Raw genomic sequence first — 24,067 nt, 5'->3', positions numbered from 1 at the left:
AGATTGCAACCGCCAGGGAAGCCAGAAATCCAGAAACTGTGCATGATGGAAAGGGATAGAAAATAGGTTGGGATTTAAGCCTCCCGAGAGCATGCTGTTGTGCTTGAGAACTGTGGCGATTAAAACTTCACCCTCGTTTTGTTGGCGCTCCTCTCTGAACAGGCCCAGCAGCACATCACGACGGATCGCACAGGGAGTCACCGGCGGCAGCAAGCCTACATCACTCCGACAATTGCTCAGGCACCCTATTCCTTCCCACACAACAGCCCCAGCCACGGTACGGTCCACCCCCACCTGGCCGCGGCTGCAGCTGCTCACCTCCCCACGCAGCCTCATCTCTACACATACACTGCGCCGGCGGCTCTGGGCTCGACAGGGACGGTGGCCCACTTGGTGGCTTCCCAGGGGTCGGCCCGCCACGCTGTCCAGCACACCACATACCCAGCCAGCATCGTCCACCAGGTTCCCGTCAGCATGGGCCCTCGTGTCCTTCCGTCGCCCACCATCCACCCAAGCCAGTATCAGGCTCAGTTTGCCCACCAGACCTATATCAGTGCATCTCCAGCCTCTGTCTACACTGGATACCCCTTGAGCCCAACCAAGGTCAACCAGTACCCTTACATCTAAAACGCTGGAATGAGAGGGCGGCAGATGGGGAAACGGCGGCGGCACACACTGAGAGGGAAACGTGGCTGCTTTTGTTCTGAAGGACACCGCAGGCGAGCAAACAATGCAACGAGAGGCTCAAATGGAACTTGAACAGAGGAGACTTTGAGGAGGCGGAAGGAGAGTCGAGTCGATGCCAGTCCTGCGCTTTTTATTTAAAAAAGGAAAAAGAACAGAAAAAAGATAAAATGAAAAACAAAAACAAATAAAACATTCTGCACCAAACTACGTAGTGGGAGAAGTGGAAGGGGCCATCGTTGTCTGGTCCCGTTTTTGGATAACTTCCCCAGTAGAACTTTTACAGATTATTTTCATCTGACTACGTTTAGGAATTTGCTGTTCAAAACCTCCTAATACAAGGTTTCATAGGTGTTTGGGTATATATATTTTTTAAATTAAAACCAAGAAGCATACAAATTAGGGATTTATCCAGAATTTCAAAAGGGTTATCGCTTTTGTCATTTGCACTGGTTGCTGTAACCCAAAATAAAGGAACAATGAAAAGTGTGATGTGTTTTCTGTTGGGAGGGGGCGAGCATAGGATGAGAGGTGCTTGGACTGTTCCAGCTCTCTCATTCTCAGGCTTGGCAGCAGGGGCAGGTTAGAGAAACACACACACACACACACACACACACACACACACACACAGCAGAAAACACTATTGGGTGAAATCAGGGGCAACAGAGATATTTGTTCTTACTCTAAGCACCCTGGATAAATCCCTGAGAATTGTTGTTCTTAAAAGAAAAGCGTATTTAATAATGTACAATAGAATCTCATCTTCTTTACTTTGGAATATTTTCTTTCTTTCTTTCCTTTTGGGTAACCCTTCACCGTTTGCAGTCCAATCCTAACGTTCCCTGCTCCAGCACATAAATGCATACCTTGGGACTGTGCTTGGTAGCTAACCCATCACAGCGCCACATAGCATGGTGCCACGCTAATGTTGCCGTGACATTGCCGTCCCGTATTGTGAGCAGATAACACAAACCCAAATGTTCAGGATTGGGCTGTTAGTGTAGGAGTAGTTCTAGCTTGACCTTGGTAGAATGTAGCACTATATGACACATAACACCCTTTTTTCTACTTTGTGTTAAATTCCAATGATACCAATAGACTATTCCTCAATGTGATTGCACAAAAAAGTGATATAACATAGGCATGTAACAAATGTGATTGTCCAGGTATATATGTGTGTGTGAGAGCGTGTGTGTGTGAATGTGCGCATGGGCGCACTGATGCTGCCTTCTCTTGTGGTGTGGTCCTCAGCACAGCCATTGCAAACTGTCACAGTCTTAGTTTTACATCATTCCCTTGTAGTGCCTTACCAAACTACAGTTGCAGTTTTAAGGGTTTACTTCCACTGGTACGCCTAGAAACTGACTGAGGCTGGTTGGAAATTAATCTCAATTCTTTTTTCTTCTTTTGACTGTTCTTTATTGTTGCTTTCCTTCTTCTAGACTTTTTTGGTTCTTCTTCTTCTTATTATTTTCATCTTTATTGGGTAAGTTGCAAAGGTCGAGGGAGAGGGGTGGTGTGGAATTTGACTGGAGCGAGGTGGAAATGGGAATTTGAAAGGACCCAGACTGGCTCTTAGGCCCGAAAGCAGCTTTCCAGGTAGTTCCGTTTTGTTGGTGGAGTTACAGATTTAGCTTTCTGTCAGGATGCTTAGTTCTGCCACCCGGCCAATTCTTTGCAGCTTAGTATTCTTACTAAAGCATAAACAGAAGAAGAAGAGGGTGGGTGAGTGAGGGCAGGCTTGCTTTGGATCAGAAACACGTAGTACCTCATGTTAAATCCCTATGTCTGGACTGGGGAGGTGGGGGGAGATGATTAGCTGGGACAGACTGTATATATATTTTCACTTGAATGCTTTCAGTGGGGAAAAAAGAAATAAGAGAATTGGGAGGACTTGTTTCTAGAGCATCAGACTCAGGTTTGCTCCAGAAGTTGCTTTTTTTCTGGAGAAGTGCTTGCACTGGCACTTGGGCAGCTGGGCAAAGCCAATGGCGCTACTTTGAACTGGGTTACGCAACCTTAGCAGGAGGCCTGAGCCCAATGCCTGGCGGTAGGGGGTTGATCACTTCTAGGCAGTGTGTTCTGAAGGTCCTTTGCTTACGAAATGCTGGCGCTAAGCCTGACTTGGAGACACAGTGATGAAACGTGTCGTGGCTCACATGGTGCTTTCTTCATTCCCCCCCACCATCTCATTCATATAGTGGATATTTTGTTTTAATCACTGTTCAGGTTTGCTATCTGGGCTCTGTATCCTCAGCTCCGAATAATCTGAACGCTCTTTTTTTTAAAACAAACAAACAAAACAGATTTCCAAAGAGAAGCTTTCGTACCATGAAGCAGAGTTTTGAAGGTTAGAGGGAAACCGTAAAACGCTACACCAATGCAAGTGGGTGCTTCTGCTGTGTCAGTGCTTAGTATTGTTATTGTTGTTGTCGTTGTCGTTTGTTCCCTGTGGAGATGTACTTGTATCGGTGGTCTGAGGCCTGTCTGCCTGCATAGCCGCTCAGTACCGCTACAGCTGTATTTGTGACTTCAGACAAAGGAGTGTTTAGGCAATATGGTAAGATGTTGGGATATGGCAGGTCAGTTAGCTGAGAGAAGAGGGAGGGATCCCAGGAGTGTTAAAGGCGAAAAGGTTTCTCAAGAGGTAAGTTGGCAAGAAAGACAAGCACAGTTGTAATATCTTGAAGCGGGCACTCGTGTTTTGCCTGGAGGGAGAGCTCTCACCATGAATACTTGGTTGGACACAGTTGTTTTCCTACGGCAAAACCCTCAAATTAACCCTCTTTTTTTCTCATTTAAAACTAAGCACCATTTGGTTTTCTTGTTTTCTTCCTTCTCCCCCTAAACGTAATAATGTAAATCCTAGTCTGATCTTTCATTGGTTCATGCACCTTACATTTTCACATTCTGGAGAAAACTCTTTCCAGTTCCTATCCCATTAAATAATTTCCCCCAATTTCTCAGTGTAACATGTTTCATTCCTTCCCTAGCCTATCACATCTAGAGTGGAAGCTTCATGCTGCTTGTGTCATTGAGAGGAATAATTTTGTTATGTTGTTGTATGATTGTTATTAATTTTAATGTGTTATAATTATGTTTTACTCTTGCACATGCATTCCTGCATCTTCGTATTATTATTATTATTATTATTATTATTATTATTATTATTATTATTATTCTCTCTTAATAGGGGATTGGTTGTTATTGAAGTAGGGTTTCCCCCCCCCTGTGTCAGTGGCATCAGAATGCTTGTTACACATGTAGGATTCGCAGGGAAAGGGAGGAACAGGGAAACTGGTTGAGAAACTAGTCTAGATCACATGAAGGAAGAACCAGGATTATAGACCCAGTTCAGTTGTAACAGGAAACCATGGTTTCCTGCTAAGTGAATTAGCTATGGCAAGTGCTGGGCTCTCAAGTTTCCCCCTTCTCACTGTTTTTTCCACACAAGCAAGGTGTTGCTCAGAAGCATTCCTGTTTTAAGCTAACTACAATTCTCTCTCATGCCTGAACTCTGGAAGCTGTGGTTTGTTGAAACTCTGGTTAGGGAGAACAAGCCAGGATCTGAAACCATGGTTTGATTTTGGCCTGTTCTCGCTAACTGTAGTTTAAACAAGCTTAATTCCCTGAGTTTGAACACAGCAAGGAACTGTGGGTAGGTTAAAATCTGAAACATGGGCATCTAAATCTCCTCTTCTGGTGCATGAAAGAGGAGAAGGGAAGGAGAGATAGAGTGTAACCCCAAGGCTTGCTGCACCTCACTCACATAGCAGGAAATAATTTTTCCCCCTGTTAGGTCTGAATGGTGCCATATTGTAACTGCTAAACAATGGCATACCATTGCAGTTTCTGAGACCTTTATGTTATATCCTCACATTTCAGAAGTGTGTTATTTTAGGCACAAGCCAAACAACTACTTCTAGCTTCAGAACTGGATTTAAGAAGGATACTGGAATCATGTAGACTGCATTATAGGAATTGATGTCTGATGCTTTGCTCTGATATCAAAGAACTTAATAAGCAAGGCTTTATTACCAGGTTGAAATCGGTGGGGATGTTAAGACTCTGGATTTCATGGTCTCAGGCCCGACCCACCCATGAGGTGGAGTGAAGCAGCTGCCTCAGGCGGCAAAATCCCCTGAGGCGGCATTCCTGTGGGCACTCTGCCTGCCCACTACTTCTGCCAGAGGCAGGGCAGGCAGCACAGCTGCAGCACAAGTGGTTCCAGTTTTGCCTCAAGTGGTGAGACGTGCTGGCTCTGAAAGGTCTTGTGGGGCCTCGTCTTGAGATGGTAGCATGTGTTAAGGTCACTTATTTTATACAGTCGCACCTTGGATCTCAAACGCCTTGGCTCCCAAACAAATTGGCTCCTGAATGATCGAAACCCAGAAGTGAGTGTTCCGTTTTTCGAATGATTTTCAGAAGCCGAACGTCCGGCGCGGCTTCCGATTGGCTGTAGGAGCTTCCTGCAGCCAATCAGAAGCCACCCTTTGGTTTCCGAACGTTTTGGAAGTCAAACGGACTTCCGGAACAGATTCCGTTCGACTTCCAATGTATGATTGTAATGTGATACGGCTTGCTGCATTTGGGGGCCTTCCTGCTCATTCTGGGAGTGGGATCCTAGACTTCTGCCCCAAAATCCTGTTCTGGCTGCACCACTCAGAGAATGCTTTACAGTCCTGTAATCAGCTGAAGGTGTGAGTATTTGTAGTTAAGTTTTCCACTTTAAGAAATTCAGTGAGGCGGTTCTGCAGTTTCACCCAAGTGTGATGATATTTATGGTGCCAGTTAAAGAAAGTGCATGGTTCGGTGACCAGAGCTGTTGAAAACTGAAAAATTCAGAAACTGAGTCTTAGGTATGGTTGTCTGTTCTCTCCTTGATCATTGCTCAAAATTAAAAGCTTGATTGTGTGGCAAAAATAGTTTGCATATCCTCCTTCCCTAAGGGCCTAATGCTTTCTGATCGTAATTAATTCTTATTGATACTTGTGATGTTTTACAGTTTTGCTAGTTGTACACAAAGATGGTATTTATATTTTTAAGAACCTCCATCCTATTCTCTTTTTTAACACTCAACTGAGAATGTTGATTCCCTTCTACAACATGGGGGTTTTTTTGCAGAGCATCTTCTTCAAGAGCACCATTACGCCATACTTGATTAATTCATCTCCATTGGTTTATCAGGAATGCAAGTGATTGACTGGTTTGTGGCAAGAAAGGATTGGTTTTAATTACATAGACTGAAATGTTTTAGTTGTGTATTTTGCTTTGTTTTTGATATTTGTGCACGCAGCTCTCTTTTTCACTATAAAATGGTTCTGATTTTATACAACAGGAGACTGAAGGGCTTCGGATGTAGCGGCAACAAATTCATAGACTGTGCAGTTGTGTGTTTTTCTCAAGCTAGGTTGGAAAAAGGACTGACTGTAAATCCCAGCCTGGTCAGAGGGTGGATTAGTTTAGAGGCCAGAGTGAATGAGGAAGTAGCTAAATCAAGCATCCATAGATGAAATTGACATTTGCAGTACTAAAGGAGAACTGTGAGTTTCTTCTACAGGCAGAGATGCAAACAGTGCTTTTCTGGACCTTTTTTTTAAAAAAACAAAACACAATCATAGTAAGGTGCTGGTGTTTTTATTTTTATTTTATTTTTAGTTTGCTGGAGTCAACTGGAAAGAAGGGAGTGAGAAGGAAATATTGCTGTTTGGGGCATGTCCTTTGGAGGCTTTTTGTGGATCCATGAAGACGTCTGGTTAAAACCCATGAGAGGAAGTGACTGTTTAATAACAATGGTGTAGCAGTACTGGCATCTAGGTGAAATCATGGCTGAAATCCTAGGTACACTAATGTGGAAGAAAGTCCCATTGAACTCCATGGGGCTTTCTTCCGTGTAGGGGTATATAGGAGTGCATAGTAAAATTGCAGCGCCTCAAAGAAGAAATGGTTTAATGTAGTGTGAACTTTGGAAGGAAGCAGCCTGTAAAATAGAGTAGGTTGCTGCCCGCTAAAAGTGTACATTTTCATGTTAACACAGTGATATAATAAGCCTTTACCCGTAGCAGTTTCCTCACGTAGGAAGGAGGCAGAGATTATTTTTATTTTGCAAAACTTAACAGTTTGTACTGTTCCAAATGACAGTATGCAATGAAGGAACTGCTTGCTTAATGAATGGAAGCAATGTCATTGGAGACCTGGGTAATTTCTCCCCTAAATCTTTTATCAGCTGACAGCACAATCCTATACATGTCTACTCAAAAGAGGTAAATTCATTTAAGTTCAATAGGACGTATTCCCAAGTAAGTGGGTATAGGACTGCAACCTAAACGCCATTGTTTTGAACTTCTTCCAGTTTCAGTGAATTTGGCCCTGTACTTAACATGATGACTAATAGTTTCATCTAACCACCCTCCCCTTCATATTAGCTCACAGGCCAATGAAGGAATGCTTCTGTCTCCCATCCATTGTTTTCTGTATTCTTAAGGCACTATACCTCAGAATTTGGCTTGAAATAAATTATGGTTTACCAAACTTGAAGGAAAATTTAAAACCACGCCTTTCTTTAACCAAAGAAAAAAATTAATAAATATGAATAAATATGTACCTTAGAGTATGTCTCTGCCCATTCAAAGTTCCCCAGGCACATGTTGTGACTTTTTGGACAAGACACGCTACGGAGTACCATTTTTTCCTTTCTGTTCTTCCATGTTTGTCACACTTTTAACATTTTTATTTAACATACTGCGTCTGAAGAAGTTTGCTTGGGAGAATTCGGTCCTATTTGCTGCTGCTGATGTGCAAACCTTACTGTGACTAGGTGAAGTTTTGTGCCAGTGCTGGTAAAGATAATCCATCTCTAGAGATGCCCCCTATTTGGGGGCTGATAGGAGCTGTGGGTCATCACCAAGGCACCAGGTTCATAAATGCTGGTATGGGGCAGGTGGCATTCTCTGCCCCTTCCTGTGTCTGGTTTTTGTTCAGTTCCTACACACTATTGGTCTTTGCGCCTGCAGTGGGAGAAAGGGAGGACTAGGCACTCTTGAGCCACACTTCCAGTTCTCATTGTCTTACTGTTGTCTTATCTTACTGTATAAAACACCTGGTTCATAAGCTAAGACCTTCTTGACGCAGAAGTGTCAATCAGATAGAGCAAGGTACCCCGCATCCAACTCTGTACAATAGTGACATTATATATTGCGTTGTTGAGTTCCAGGTCACTTATGCAATATTTCCCGTCAGGCAAAGCTGACTTCTGCTGCTCTAGTACCGGGCCATGGTGAGAGATCATTGGGAAATGGCCCTTTTGGGTATGCTGCTCTGTTCTACCATCACACTCGGTGGCTGGATCGTGTTGTAGCTTTTCTTTAAATCATTGTCGTCGTAAGGGTTGGATTCGTATCAGTCGGCTGAAGAATTTAGCTTGCGTCTGCAGATACTTCCCCCCCGTTCTTACTCGGTGGTGTGTGGGAATAACCACACAGGGATATTTATGTATTTGCAGGGCGTTAGGTGCCTGTGAATTTTGCAGGATTTGCCAAGCTGGGCCAGCGGAAGAATAATAATACCACTGAATGTAAACAAACAAAACGGGGGGAAAGCTCTTATAGGAGAAGGAAACATATGTAGCAAGTGTGTCATTTTGAGTGGGCAATTAGCAGAAGTTGTCAGGAGCCGCCGATAGCCTGTTTTTTCTGAATATAGCAAATAAGAGTGAAACTCTCGTTTCTTATGTACGGGTTAGTATTGTCCTTCCAGTTTTAGCAGTGCTGCTATACCAGACTTTTGTGTGCATATTAAGAAAAGAAAAGATGTATATTAATCTTTTGCTTAATGTAGTTAAACCAAGAAAGGCAATACTAAAAGCATTTCCCCCCCCCCCCAAATGTGATGTTTTTACTGCACTGATAGAAATCGTGGCATCTCTAGTCTAACTCTTCATCTGTAGGGGAAGTTCCATGCCAGTTCGCACAAATATCTGTGTGTGAATGGTACCCATAGGCCTCTCTCTCTCTCTCTCTCTCTCTCTCCTTCCTTCCTTCCTTCCTTCCTTCCTTCTGTCTGTCATGAAAGAGGTGGGGCAACACTGCTGAAAGCAAATGAAATGTCTTACTTTCAGGACAAAGCTAAGAACTAAAGGTGCTGGGGTGGAGCTAATAATAACAGAACTTTTTAAAAAGCCAGTACATTTTGAGGAAATTTGAAATACTTTGGTCTGGAATTTCTATTAGAAAATATATGCATTTGCCATCCATCTTTATTATTTTTTTTAACACTACTTTTTGTATTTTTCCTTTTTGCTTCTTTGCTATGGTTCTAGAGTAGACTCTCTGTGTTCTAGATGTTTCTAACTTTCTAGAGCTCACTGACTCCATTGGAAGCAAACCCACCTGATCCGGATTCTGGATCCCAGTTGGTTCAACAAGGATTCCAGAATTTTGATCAACACTTTGTTTTATAAATAAAGAAGGATTAAAATATTTCTCTTACAAAAAAAACTGTGACCTAATGGCAATAATTACCTCAAACATGGGCATTCATCTTGGTTTTAGCCTTTAAAAATAAAAACAAACAAACATGTAGCCAGCTTGAATTTGGGATTAAATATAGATACCGGTATATATTAAAATGCCCACCCTGGTCATTGTTGCTTTGAGTGATTCTTTAAAAATAAAACAATGAAACCAAGGATTAAATTACTCTTTTATGTATTTTAATTAATTGTGATATTGAAATGCACATGTAATTATATATGTTCATTGCTACTGTAAAGTGCTTCGACCTTCTCGAAGATATGTAATGAATCACATTTTAAACCAATATGAACTGAACAACCGACTGTGGCTACTAAACATTTTCTGGTTGCATTTTATAGTTACGATGTTTTATAGTTTACATTGAAACTGGTACTTTCTAACTAAATGTTCTGTTTTAATTATACCTTCAGAATCTCAACACTGCTGTCCCTTTAACATTTTAATTTTTTGCGCGCTCTCTCTCTCTTTTAAGTAGAACTGTGTCTTCAATGTGTACATTCTGTTCTGAGATATAACATAGTAGGTAGAAGGTCAGACCAGATAATTCCAAAGTTAAGAGGAGCAAATCACTCCGTACATATTAACAACTAAAGCCCAACAAATGACCTATTTATTTTTTAATTAAGAAGGAAGAAAATAATAATAATTGAAGCTCTTGGGGACGAATCAGGAAGCACAATAATTCCCAGCTAGCTCTTTCCTTTAGGCTCCCATCCTAAACACACTTACCAAGGAGTAAGCCCCAACAAACACATTGTGACTTGCTTCTGAGTAAAGCGTGGGATTCTAACCGCTGAAATCTTAACCTGAACAGACATAGCTATTGTGAGAACCAAGTATTCAAAGCAAGCAGCGTATTGTATAGCGAGTGGCTTGGAGCTCGTGAATACACAGATGGGTAATGCTGCGAGCTCGCCAGCATTATAATCATGGGAAGCAGAACTGTCTGCTTAGAAATGGCAATCGTGGATCACAGGTGCATTATGCATTTACCTGTCCCAGAAAATTTTTGGAAGCCCCGCACTAGGTATGCCTCTCCCAACGCCCCCAGGGTTGATCAATTGGCAGCTGTATCCATGGAAATCATAAAATGCAGGACTAGCTACCAGCAACTCATGCACATGTCTCACAGCTGGGAAACCTGTGATTAAGTCCTCAAGTACTGAGACAACAAATCCTTGGATTGTTTTGAGAAACAATGACAGGCAGTGCTGTATAATTCTGTAATCATGCAGTCTATCTCATTTGTCACTTGGAACCCCCTAAGCTAAATATGAAGAACTTGACCAGTACCTTGTAAATTTAATTTGCCTATTAGCCAATGACAGTTTATCGGATGCTGTTTTGTTTTCATATTACCAGCTGTCGCGAATTATGTGTTTGGACGCAAATGGTCTTTTGCTTTCATTTTTCTCGTCGAGTCCTACTTATGTTTGTTTGACGTGTGAGGATTTCTTTTTCTTACTGTCCGAGTAACCAATGAATGGAAACGTTCTGCTGGGCAGAGAGGTGTTTTTAGACAATAAATATACAGGAACTGGCACAAAAACGACTTTATCCAAACAGCTGGGCTTCATTGTGGAGCTGACAATCTCAGCAAAGTTCCTAACATTTGTTCAGCACTGGCAGATTAAGGAGTTGCAAGGAAAAGGCGAGGAACAGATTCTTTTTAGGTCCTTGTTAAAATCTCTGCTCCCACTGGATTCAGGGGGGAGCCCCCCGGCCCCTTCAGCCAATTTAAAGCCATGGTTTCCACAGTATAGCTCACATTACCAAAGTGAACTTGGCATGTGGCTGTGCCGCCATTTTGAAAGCCTAATGGGAAGCCTGTTAGGATTTTAGACCTCAAGAAAACTGGAAGAGGTTGGGATTCCCTAGCCCTTGGGCACGGTTAACAAAAAATAACTCTTTTACCGCCCTTAGCAACCACTCATTTCCCCTTTTATATCAACACTAGTCGTGGAAATATCACCATAACCCCACTGAAAGGGCTATAGATTGTCTTTCCAAACCCTGGGCTTGGAGTCTGTAAAGCACAAAGGAGTTTTTAACATAGCCGTCTCCTCAGAAAGGGAAATGCAGCTGTCCCTGCTTTCACTTTGGGGTGGTAGCAAGCAGCACTTCTCCCTTTTCCTCTATACATTTTGGGAATTTTTCCCCCTTTCTGAGGTGGTATTTCCCTCGGCTATTCCACAGCACGGCTATCTGAGGTGCAGAAAACACCTCCTCATCCCTTGTGCTTTACCAGCGAAGTTAAAAATATAAAGCTAGGCATTTCCCAGTGCCAAATTTTTACACAGACAGAATTGGAATGTATAATCTGAAAATTCTATACCAAAATCAGTATTTTTTTTTCTTTCAAAAGAGGGGGAAATAATAGCTTTATTAGAAAGGGGAGGAAGAAAGGGGATATATTGGCCGTTAGAGTCTTTTTGTGGTAGTTAAAATAAAAATTGGGGAAGGTATTTGTGAATATATGGACTCTTTTAACCCATAGTTGAAGGGATGTTTTATGCCTCTTAATTTCCCATAAACCAAGTATGCTTTGAATTGAATGAAAAACACATACTACATGGGGGAAAAAATTGGGGGGGGGGGCAAAATTATTGAAATATATTCCAACGCAGAAAGACACCTCCCCACCCTTTCACCTGATTTATATTTGTAAGGCTTTTGTTTTGCTTTTCTAGATACAGTATCATCTCAGTTCAAAAAACCCATGAAAGCCCTGGTTGGTTGTCTTCTTTCACTGTACGGTTCCGTATTGAGTGTTAATCCATGTTAAAACTTTGTGAAAATTATTGTGTGCAACCGTATTTTCTTGTGTATTGTTTCTTTTCTTTTCTTTTCCTTTTCTGTGAATTGTCCCCTTTGTTTCCTTTCTTTCCTCCCACTTTTGTTATTTTTCTGTTTTGTTTTCTTCTGGTAATGTCTTTTGGGGGAAAAAAAAACCCAGAAAAGAAACTGACGTGTTGTAGAACTATATGTAACCTATTCCTTAGTCTCATATTATAGGTATGTTATAAGAATGGATATTTTACTTGGCTTTAGAATGTTTTACAAGAAAACTAATTCTTAACCAATCAAGTTCTTGCTACTAAAAAAAAGAAAAAAAATGCTTGTGTTTCTCATCATGACGTTGTGTGCTTCTAATTAATAATCATTTTCGTTGTAGAAAAATGGAGTGAATTTATATTAGACTTGAAAACTAATAATAGCATTGTAAATTTATGAGATGATTTTAACAGAAAAAAAGCATTATAGAAGAATATAGTTATTTTAATTGTAATATTACTAACTGTAGGGTGAGAAAGGGCCCCCCGTTGTGGTGAACTATGTTATAGCTTGTTATTCACAGTTTCTTTTTGATCATTTTTTCGGTCTCTGAGGTGAAACGAGTTATTAATCAGAATTTGTAAACTCACATATGCATATTGTATATGTGTAGAAATGTAATCACACTTTGTCTTGGAATTACATTAAACTGTTTTAAGTCACCGCATCGTCTGCTAGTCTTTTAACTGGCATGGGTGGGATCGCTATCCTATATGTATCTGAGTAAGTTTTATTGAGTTTAATGGGACTAACAGCCAGGTAAGTGAGAACAGGATTGCAGCCTTAGGCTTGCTTTTAGTTTCCTCTAAAAGTCTTGGAAACAGCATGTGATGAAGCTTGAGCCTGTGTTAGGTACAGTTTTTAATATCTGTCCTGCCCAATAGAATGGCTGCCTTTTCTGAGAAGAAGAAAATGTTGGAGATCGTAGAGAAGTTGTAATTGATATGTGATACCTTGTTTTCTCATTTCCTATTTTGTTCAGTGTCCTAGTCAGTTATGATTGATAGGCTAGGAATGATAAATGATTTCTATGTATTCTGTCTGTCTTTATCCACTGGGATTCTCAATTTTAATATTTAGTTTATTCTATCCCCTCTCCCTTTTATAGTCAAAATTGACCTCCCAAAGCACCTACAATTAATACAAGTAATATTAGGGATATGTGGGTGGAGGCTGTCTCTTCTGAACTCTGATCATGGGTGATAAGGCTCAGGCTTTTCCCATCTTTCAATCGGAAAACAAATTGAAACACGCAAAAAGTCCTTTCACTGACCTTCCATTTGCTTGACCCTGGCAGTAAAGTGGCAGCCAATATTACCTGGGGAAGATAAGATCAAACCAAAAGCCTATCAAGCCCAGCATCTTCTTCTTACAAAGCCCAGCCAGATGACCACGAGAAGCCTGTAAGGGTAACCTGAGTGCAAGAGCACACTCAGAACTTGTGGTTTCCAAAAAACAGGATTCATATACGTACTGACTCTTGACAGTGGAAGCAGAACATAGCCATCCTAGCTAGGAGCCATTGAGAGACTTGTTCTCCATGAAGTGGTCCGTGGCTGTTTTATAAGCTGCCCAAGTCGTTGGCCATCGCTGCATCATGTGGAAATGAATTTCACAGCTTCGCTACTGTACTGTATGAAGTATATTCTTTTGTCTGTCCCAAATCTTCCAACAGTCAGCTTCCATTTTTCTCTGCTCTCTCTCTCTCTGCTTGCTTCCTAGAGGCCATGAATAGTTTTACACAACCCTTCCCATGTCTCCCCCTTAGCCACCTTTTCTCTAAACTAAAATCCCTCATCTGTGGGGCTGCAGGTTTCCCATGTCTGTACTACATAATCAGCCGGTGAACGTGTGGCAGCTCCTTTAGCAGGCTAGCAGGAACCACATAGACTAGAATCTGTCTTGTCCTCTTAATGTCAGTGCAATAAAGCGGCCAGCCATTATAACCAATTCATTAAGAACATTAACAATTAGACAGCAGGCAACAATCAATATTCCTTTGTCCGGGGGGGAAATAGAATGTCATATGCCCTTTACAATCCTGACTCCTCTGCAGGGGAAGCAAAGAAACTTGACTGTTCTTAATGTTGCATGTTTGTTAAGATCGGTCAGTATAATGAGTATTTTTCTTGTAATGGTGAATATCTTGAAAGTATCGTTTATCTCTTTTAGTCCTCCTGAATATGTCATTGCACCAAAGCATGTGGGCATTTTGAATCTTAAAAACGTTGGTTTTTCAATATTTGATCATTATTTTTCCTCTCCCTGCCCCCTGCCCCCCAAGTCCCCTCGCCCCCAGCTTATCTCTCTTTTGGTGTGGCATTCTTTCCCTGTGTGTCTGATGATATAAGACAGCTTCCCAAATCTCTGTCTTCCTCCATTATAAAGAGAATGGCAGGAGACCTGGGGGCTTATGGAAGAAACACACGGTGCTCTTCTCCCTGTCCCCCCCCCAACCGCACATATGATCCCATTTTCCAGGAAGAGTGTAATCATAGAATCACAGAATTGTTGAGTTGGAAGGGGACCCTAGGGGTCATCTAATCCAACCCACTGTGATGCAGGAATCTCAACCAAAGCATCCATGACAGATAGCTTTAAAACCTCCGGAGAAGGAGGGTCCAGCACCTTCTGAGGGAGTCCATCCCACTGTCAAAAAGAGCTGTTGCCATCAGAAAGTACTTCCTGATGTTTAGTTGGAATCTCCTTTTTTGGAATTTCAATCCATTGGTTTGGGTCCTAGCCTCTGGAGCAGGAAAACACATGCTTGCTCCATCTTCCGTGTGACAACCCTTGGGATATTTGAAGATGGCTATCCTATCTCCTCTCGGTCTCCTCTTTTGTCCAGGCTAAACATACCCAGCTCCCTCATCCATTCTTCACTAATCACTAGCATGTTCAAGCTCTGTGTCAGGGAACTGCCATCGGAGCCAAGAGTGGAGGTAAGGCTCCCCAATGATGCGGGAGAAGGAACCAGCAGAAGGAGAGAGAACACTTCCTTTGGGGAAGGAAATCAGCGTGACACCTGGGAGAAAGGGGAGCAGGGAAGGACTTCGGAGAGAGGGCTCCAGGACTCTTCCACAGAGACCAGCGGGGAGAGTCCAGGACCTCCACTGGCCACACCCACTCTGCGCAGGAGACTTCCGCGCAGGGAGTCTAGGCGGAGACTTGGTGTCAAGGAGTTTTTATGTTGGAGGAAGTTCAGGAAACGCCCACTGACGGATTCTGCCAGTGACTGACACAGCCACGGAGAAAGGGCTGTCCAGCTAGGGAAAGGTTTAGCCAGGGAACGTTGCCTAGAGCATCAGTTACATCTACGCACAAGCAACCCCAATTCCCTTTACACTCTGCAACAGAAAGCAACGCAGGAAGCTGCTTATACAGAGTCAGGCGCATTGGTTCATCTAGCCCAGTAGTGTCCACACTGTCTGGCAGCAGCTCTTCAGGGTTTAAGGCAGGGCTCTCTCCCAGCCCTGCCTGGAGCTACAAGGCCTTGAACCTGGGAGCTGCTGCATGCAAAACACAGGCTCTACTACTGAACACGTTCCACGTGGCCTGGGCTTTTTTTTTTTCCTTAAATGCAAATTGGATTATTAAAAGTTCAATTGCAATATGTTTCTAAGGTGAGATTTTTTAGCTGTAATTTGTGTTTTGTACTTGTAATGCCGAAACGTCTAAAATGCCTTTAAATTCTGTGACATTTGTGTGAAAGCCTTAAGTAAGTGAAGCTAAATTCAGTTTAAGGCAGCAAAACCTGTATCTTGAAACTGAATTGTGCTTGATCACATCTAACCATTGTGTGACAGGCAGAAATTCACCAGTTTCATATTTTGTTGGTATGGAAGTACTGGCGTTTCTGACATTTTACACCACAATGTCCCTTTGTTAAGCACATTTCCACTTCAGTATTCTGCACTGTCCTCCGCCATCCAGCAGAGGATGCTAATCATCTGTTTCCTTAAGCGATGGGTAGACCATACTAAAGCTTCGATCTATTTTTAAACTCATGCACACTCCTGTTCATCGTAACGTCTTCTGCTGTGGCAATAATGGGATGCAAATTTCGCCCTTCCATCTCCTCATGTGGAATGTTGTATAAATGTGGAATATAAATGAAATCTGGTGAGGGTTTTTTTGAAACACGAAAAAGATAGGAACACAATTATGAACGCTTTAAAAGCTGTTTGTGAGTGAAGAGGAGGAAAGCTGGACCATGAATAATCTGCTGTGTGGATTAGGTTGCTGTAAATTTGAGTTTATTGATATGCTAGGATCATAAACTACCATTTGATCCTGGCCTGTTAGAACAAACCATGGTTTAAATCAAGCGAGGGAAACGTGTGGCCCTTCAAATATTGTTGGACTACAACTCCCATAATCCCTGACCACAGGCCACACTAGCTGGCCTGCATCTCTCAAGAAGGCCAACAGGGATTATAGGGCTTGTAATTCAGCAATGTCTTGTGGCCCACAAGTTTCCCACTCCTGGTTTAAACTAAACAGAGTTTCCCAGAAGTGGCCCCAGTAGCTCACTGACGGCTAGTACAGTGTTTTGAGGATTGAGGTGCCATGATCCCCTATCCCTGCTTTGGCACAACAACTGAGCAATGGCATTCTGTATCGGCAGCAGCTTCTGAACCATTCTCAAGGGTAGCCCCATGTAGAGTGCATTGCAGTAGTCTGTACTAGAGGCTAACTGTGCATGGGTAACAGAGGCCAAACTATTTCAGCTGTAGCCAGCCAAAGCTGGGCCTAGGCATTCTTCACCACTGAAGCCACATGGGCCCTCCAGCGGCATCAAGGAACACCTTCAAGATATGGACCTTCTCTTTCAGGATGAGTGCTACCCCATAAAGATTGGGAATTTCCACAGTTTCTAGACTTGGGGAACTGCTGAGCCATAGCACCTCCATTTTGTAAGGAGTCGGCATCCATTTATTGGTTCTCATCCAGCCCATTGCTCATTCCAGATGCTTTTCCAGCACTTGTATAGCCTCCACTGATTCAGATGGAATGGGGAAACAAGAGCTGGGTATCACCTGCCTGTTGGTGGGACTGCACTCCTAATCCCAGGGTGATGCCTCCCAGTGGTTTCACATAGATGTTGAATGCCTTGGGGAGCAAGACGGAACCTTGTAGGACCCAACAGGTAGGTCCAAACAGCAGCCTGCCAATACTGTTTTAGTGAGCCAGTAAATACGACTGGAACCATTGCAACATAGGGGCCAGCTCCCCAATAAAATGTTTGTGGATGCTGTTCCCCCCCCAAAAGTTGATGAGAATTAACTTTCAAATGGCGTGTGTGCACTGCATAATGCGTTCAATTATGCAGACCCCCAAATATTTTATTCAATGCAACCTGCACTGCAATGCAACTGGGCAGTACATGCGCCATGGCTCTGGGTCAAGGGAGGAATGTTCCTGTGGGCGAGTGTGATTCTACACATGCCCAGCACCCTAAGCTGGATTGGTTCTGCCCCCACCTCAGTTTACAACCCTCCCAGGGTGACAGAGCTATCTGAAGGAGAGTCTAACTTGATCTCATCCTATGGGCAGGTTGATAGAAGAATTTGCCTCCATTCCACATGAGGCAGGACATTGTCTCTCTTGTCTTTTCAGAACCTATTGAAAACCTTCTCCTTTCAACAGGTCTCTTAAATGGAGATCATTATCCCAGTCTGCATCTGTATTGGACCTATTCTATTAATTGGAATCATTTTTAAATGTCTGTGTTCTGTGTATGCATGTAATTGTTTTATATAAGGAACTGTTTTTTTGTTTTTTTTTTACTCTTTTCTACAGAATCATTTTAGAGTTGGAAGGGACCCTAAGGATCTTCTAGTCCACCCCCTGCAGTGCAGGAATCATGCATTTGTTGTATCATCGGATATTTTATTGTGGCAACCCACTCTGAGACCTTATGGTGAAATGAGGATGGTGAGAAATCTAACAAAATAAACATTGCGTCAAGTTCTCAGGGCACTAATCATATATGAAGCATCGTATAAGATTTCCCATGATGTGCAAAAGAATATAAACTTGAAAAAAAGGTGTCTGGACCGCCCTGAGATCTATGGGTAAATATAAAGGTACCCCTGACTGTTAGGTCTAGCCACATACGACTCTGGGGTTGCAGTGCTCATCTCGCTGTACTGGCCAAGGGAGCTGGCCAGCATGACTAAGCCGCTTCTGGCGAACCAGAGCAGTGCATGGAAATGCCGTTTACCTTTCCGCCAGAGTGGTACCTATTTATCTACTTGCACTTTGACGCGCTTTCAAACTGCTAGGTGGGCAGGAGCTGGGACCGAACAACGGGAGCTCACCCTGTCGCGGGGATTTGAGCCGCCGACCTTCCGATCGGCAAGCCCTAGGCTCTGTGGTTTAGAGCACAGCGCCACCCGCTTGGGTAGAGGGCATTATACAAATTTAATAAATAAAACAAAATGTAACCTCAGATCAAAGAGTTAGGGAATAAATAGCTCAGTCTATTTACCTTGGCCTTTTCGTATAATTACATCCATCTCCTCTCACCAACACATTTGGGCACGGGCAGGGGGATTGTCATATGTGAGGCCGATCACATACTTTGTATTTGATTTTGAAGAGATGGATCTCTCTGCCCTCTCTACAGGGCAGGCCAGCCTGCAGATGCTCAAAATAAGCCGTGCACACATGGATAGCGGTGCTGCTGCTGTTGCCAGGCAACCACTCTGAGCAACGGGATGAATGAAGAAATATATATATTTCTGGGTCAAGCAACTGGATCGCTTTGCCAGTTTAGCTGCTCTTTTCACTTCTGCTCCCTCGGTCTCTCCATCCTGGGCAACGAGGGGCCCTGCCTATTTATGTGGCACTTTGCATGCCTGTATGCGGGAGCCCATGAAGACTTTCACGTCTAGGTTATCTTGCTCACAAGGATGCCAGTGAAAAGCATGCTCTTGCAGCTCAGTGTCTGCTGAGCCTTGTGATCCATTAACATCCAGTAACAGAAGTGATGGATTTTTGCCTCATTATCTTGGGGAGCCATTTAGGAGGCTAATGTGTCTTGTGATTAGGGAGCCTTCCCTGGTGCTTAGATTAGAGGCAACTCTGCACAATTTAATCCATCACTCCTTGTTATGCAAACCAGTCCTTATAAAGGCTGTTTGTTGGCTCCCTTTGACCCTCAGTATAATAGATTTCATTCAATATTTAGGCCCAGCACTTAGCTATACTTGAGGAAGGGGGTGGGGTGGGGACGACAGAAGAAGCCTTATGTTAAAACTATGGGTTCCCATATTTGCTGTGATTGACAGCTGCTCTCCCAGGATTCAGGAGAGAGCTTTTCCAGTCCCGGGCTGTTTACATTCATATGTATTGTACAGTAATTATTAACATTTTTTTTAATATATTAGTGGCCATGTGATAATTTTAGCTTATAAATTTTATTGTTTAATGTCTTAACTTGTATATTAAGGTACTTTTATAGCTCTGTTTAGAGTAGGTAATGTCTTGATAATATAAACGTTTTAAGTTTTTTGTATCAATCCAGTATATTTTCTTTTAACTGTTGAATGATTCTGTGTACATTGCGACAGCCTTTGGCTATGTGCAATAAAAGTGGCTGGCTGACTGTATTGTGCAGTATTTGTGTCTGTATTTACATGCATTGGAGAACAATACATTTGGCCTGCTACCTGACGCCACCAGTGGCAAGCATTGATCCTCATGCTGTTGGTTAGCGGTCCAGATGATCAGCAATGAATGAGACAGAAATCACCAATAATAGTTCCATATCCTAGCGCTAGTTAGTACCTCCTTCCTGAAGACACTTTCCCTCTTACTTTGTATTTTCGATTACCGTGACTGCTGGAAGCAATGCCCGGAAATGCTCAGCCATTAGCACCTTGATGAAAAAAATGCATCAGATGATGATGTTATGCTTTGAACACAAGTCATGCAATATGCATTTGCTAATGGTGCAAGTTATAGGACAGAAATGTTATGCCACTATAGTTTACTGTTAAAACCAAGATCTATATTTATATATAATAGTAATGTATTTCATTTATGAACTGCTTACCATGTTTTCATAGTAGAATAAAAAAGAAGCAATTGTGTGTGTGTAAATAATAATGATGTGTGTGTGTGTGTGTGTGTGTGTGTGTGTGTAAAACAACTGCATATAAAGCAATGAATCCAATACAGAGACAGACTCCCCAAGGCTTACTGAATATACAGTATATAGATGTAGTGCAAAACATTTACAGCTAGCCAGATATATAGATGCAAAGATTAGTAACTGTATTCTTAAAGTACGGTTGCGATATTTTTCTTGATTTTACAGTCTATCTTTTGTAAACCACTTTGAGGGTCCCCCCCCCCTTTTACAAGGAAAAGTGGTGTATAAATATGTGTGTGTGTGTGTGTAATATTAAATATATATAAAATATATAAACAATTATATAATTTATTGATCTTTGTATTTTTACAAAGCAGAGAGTTCACATGGATTTCCTGGATCCGAAAACCAACAATATAGTCACTGCAAAACAGCAGCTCTCAAAAACACAGACCTTTTCTAAACCCGGGAGTTGCATTTCCTTCTGGGCAGCCTTCCAGGGACCCCACAGACAAGGTCAGAGGCAGAGGTGGGTAGAGCAACAAATGTAAATATTAGACTAGTTCTGCGCACACTAACACACTCTCCTCTCTCTTCCATCCAGCCAAGCAAGAAGCCTTATCAGTGTTTGAAGGCCCATTCCAGTTGGGCATAAACACTCAGGAAGGATGCAAATCAAGGCAAGTGAGTGGCATGGCCTGGGGAGGTAGGTGTGGCTAAGGAGGGAGTCTGACCCCAGGGAGACTCATGAAGGCTGGATAGAAAGGCCTGGAGGAGCTGCATTTGTCCCTTGAGCCTGAGGTCCTCCAGCCTAGCTATAGAATGGAAGGTGAATTCTTCTTCCCAAAACAAGATGCTTCACATTCCTATAAACACATAGGAAACCAGAGATTCAGTGTAACAGAATTCCCAGACTGCAACCCGAGACCAGCATGCTGCTGCTGCTGCAGCAGTGCGACAGCTGCCCCATGTATTCCTGTCTGACCTTGGTGTTTAATAATTGCTGCGGCCAGGGCCGCCGCCGGTCACATTCTCAGAGTAATTTTGGGAGCAGCCGACAATGCAAGTGAGCACCAGCAAAAATGTCTGAAAGGGGAGATAAAAGGCGAGTTCTCGACTGCTCCAAAGAAAGACCACTCTGCCTGGTGTAAAGTCTTGAAGACCTTCTATTCATGGCATCTTGTGGGCCTGAAAACAGCCAGGGAGTGGAATCCAAAGCAGCAGCGACCCCAGACTGTTCAGCCGTGCTATGAATACGCTGCTTCTGTTCAATGAAATGCCACCTGTCAAAACTGCATCTGTGTGCATGGATCTCTAGGTCAGGGGTTCCTAAACTCTGTCCCTGCCCCACCACCATGGACCACTTGAAAAGCCCTGAGGGTCTTGGCAGACCACTTAATGATTCCCCCCCCCCCGCCTGTTGTGGCAGTTGTAATGCGCTGGGCTAGATGCTGTCTTATCCCTCACTACCTGGTGTCTCTCAGCAATACCACAAATATTGACACTGCCCAAGGCTGTCGAAGAAGAAAGGAGACTTCTGCTTCAAAGGGAATTAAAAACTGGGGGAAGGAGGGTGTAAGCAGGGGATGTCTACACCCACAACATACATTTAAAGCACTATGACAGGCTTCCTCAGACTCAGCCCTCCATATGTTTTTGGCCTACAACTCCCATGATCCCTAGCTAGCAGGACCAGCTGTCAGGGATGATGGGAATTGTAGTCTCAAAACATCTGGCCAAGTTTGAGGAATCCTGCACTATGATGTCACTTTAAACCATGGATAGGCAAACTAAGGCCCAGGGGCCGGATCCAACCTAATCACCTTCTAAATCCGGCCCGAGGATGGTCTGGGAATCAGCGTGTTTTTACATGAGTAGAATGTGTCCTTTTATTTAAAATGCGTCTCTGGGTTATTTGTGGGGCATGGGAATTCGTTCATATTTCCCCCCAAAATATACAAGGTCTGAGGGACAGTGGACTTGTTACGGGTGCTGAGAGTTGTTATGAGACCCCTAGTCCCTCCACAGAGCTACAGTTCCCTGGGTAGAGGGATTGTTTGTTAAAACACCCTGAGAATTGCAGCTCTGTGAAGGGAATAGGGGTTGCCTAACAACTCTCAGCACCCTCTACAAACTACCATAATTCTTTGGGAGGGAGCCATGACTGTTTGAGGTGGTATCATAGTGTTGTTGAATTTTGTTTGCCAAGCTCTTGCTTGTCTGACTGGCTCTGGGCCTTGCCACATATGCACAAGAGTGGGAAGGGCCACCAGGAGGATGCCAGCTCCCTCCCTTCTGTGGCTAGGACTTGGCAGAAGACTTTGAAAGAGATAAGGGAAATGCTGGTTGCTTTGCTAGCCGTGAGAGAAGCAGCATACAGTGCAAAGCATCTTCTTCAAAGACACACCGCAGACCACCAGCATGAAGCTCATGGACCACTTGGTGGGCCCATGAACCACAGTTTGGGAATCTCTGCTCCAGGTAATAATAGAGAGGCACGGGGAGACAAGAGGAAAAAGTAGGTTGCAGATTCCTTCGCACTATTTATGCCGCTGGGGTCTCAGATTTGGCTACTAGCAAGGCAAAAATAGGATGCCATAAAACTGAGCTGGCAGTCTAATTTGAGAAATACCTCCTCCTCACTTTCTGCATATTTATACATTCATAATTTATGGGTGCCTCAAAGTGTTTCTAAAGTCTCAGATCGTGTTTAAAAAATTATCGCTTGCAGACAGTGCCTCTGGAGTGGAAGCTATTTTCTGCGTGTCAGGGCTCATTCAAATAAATACATTTTCACTCAGCAAAAAATGAGGGATTTCTTGCTTCTCCTGTGGTTGCTCTTCCACCAGGGGCAGAATTTCATAATATAACATCGTGAGTGAGGACAGCACTTGGTGCCACCCACCACAAATATTTCTTATTTTCACAATAATTCCTTTTGGTACAGAAGCTTTATTAAGGCTCTTCTCAGTAGACAGCCAAACAAATATAGGTTGCTGTCGTTGTTATGCACCCCCAACCGCCCGCACCACCGAACTAAATCTAGCGCTGCTTTCACTCTTGCATCCAATTTAAGCTGCAGCCCTTTTCTTCGAAACCAATAAAACTTTATAGCATAACTCAGTGGCGGGCAGCCTTTTTGGAGTCAGGGACCACGTCCCCATGAAAAAAAGTGGGTTGTGGGACATGGGTGTAGCCAGGATTTATTTTAGGGCAGCAGGTTTTGTGTTGGGGGAGCAGAACTGAGTTATCTGCAATGCAGTTGGTCAGTTAATTAAGTATTTTTACTTACTGGGCTGCCCCCAGCTACGCCCATGTTGTGGAACATATATCACTGACAGCAAAATTTCTTCCCTTCTCTGTCTCCCCTTTCTTCATCCATCATGGTCCATTCATACTTTTCACTTCCCAAGTTCAGACCATATTACTATGCAGTCCTTGTAGGGACTTCTCAGTGTCGCAGGCAGATGTGAAGGAAGACAAGCCCCAGTGTAGAATAATGGCTAGGATGCTGACCCCAGTGTCATAAGTGCTGTGCTCCACATTGGCCACCGTTGCCCCTAACATACCTCCAATTTACCCACTTTTGGTCCCTACCCATGTTGCAGCTCATCCAGGGGCTTGGAACCTCGCGACCTCTGCCAACTCTCTGATCCTATTATCTACGATCAACTGGGCAAGAGCAACAGACGATTCCTTTGGCTACTGGGATGCCCTCCCAGGGACCACAGGATTGCAGGGTTATTCCAGTTCTGGAATATTAATAGATAACATGTAAAACGTGCAGGGATAAGCAAGGAATAAAAGAACCAACTGAACAATGATTAAATTATAACACAACAAGACGGAAGTAGTAAAAATAAAATAAAATAAGATCACACATGGGTGAAGGGGAACAGGGGGTATAGGGGAA

General features: G+C 43.1%; 1 protein-coding gene across 6 annotated transcripts in view; it reads left to right on the top strand.

Moving 5' to 3' along the window:
- Window positions 1-12,716, top strand: part of HIPK2 (homeodomain interacting protein kinase 2) — a 172,610-nt gene extending 159,894 nt beyond the window's left edge. For all 6 annotated transcript variants that reach the window (XM_083461848.1, XM_083461852.1, XM_083461851.1 and 3 more), the window contains exon 15: window positions 163-12,716. In XM_083461848.1, the coding sequence (XP_083317974.1) occupies window positions 163-627 (465 nt within the window). In that variant the 3' untranslated portion in view covers window positions 628-12,716. The remainder of the gene's footprint in view (window positions 1-162) is intronic.
- Window positions 12,717-24,067: the final 11,351 nt, after the last annotated feature.

This window comes from Podarcis liolepis (assembly GCF_965112155.1).
Source record: "Podarcis liolepis genome assembly, chromosome: 10".
Classification (NCBI taxonomy): Eukaryota; Metazoa; Chordata; class Lepidosauria; order Squamata; family Lacertidae; genus Podarcis; species Podarcis liolepis.
The sequence above is the reverse complement of the archived record's forward strand: the minus strand, read 5'-3'. Positions and strand labels throughout refer to the sequence as shown.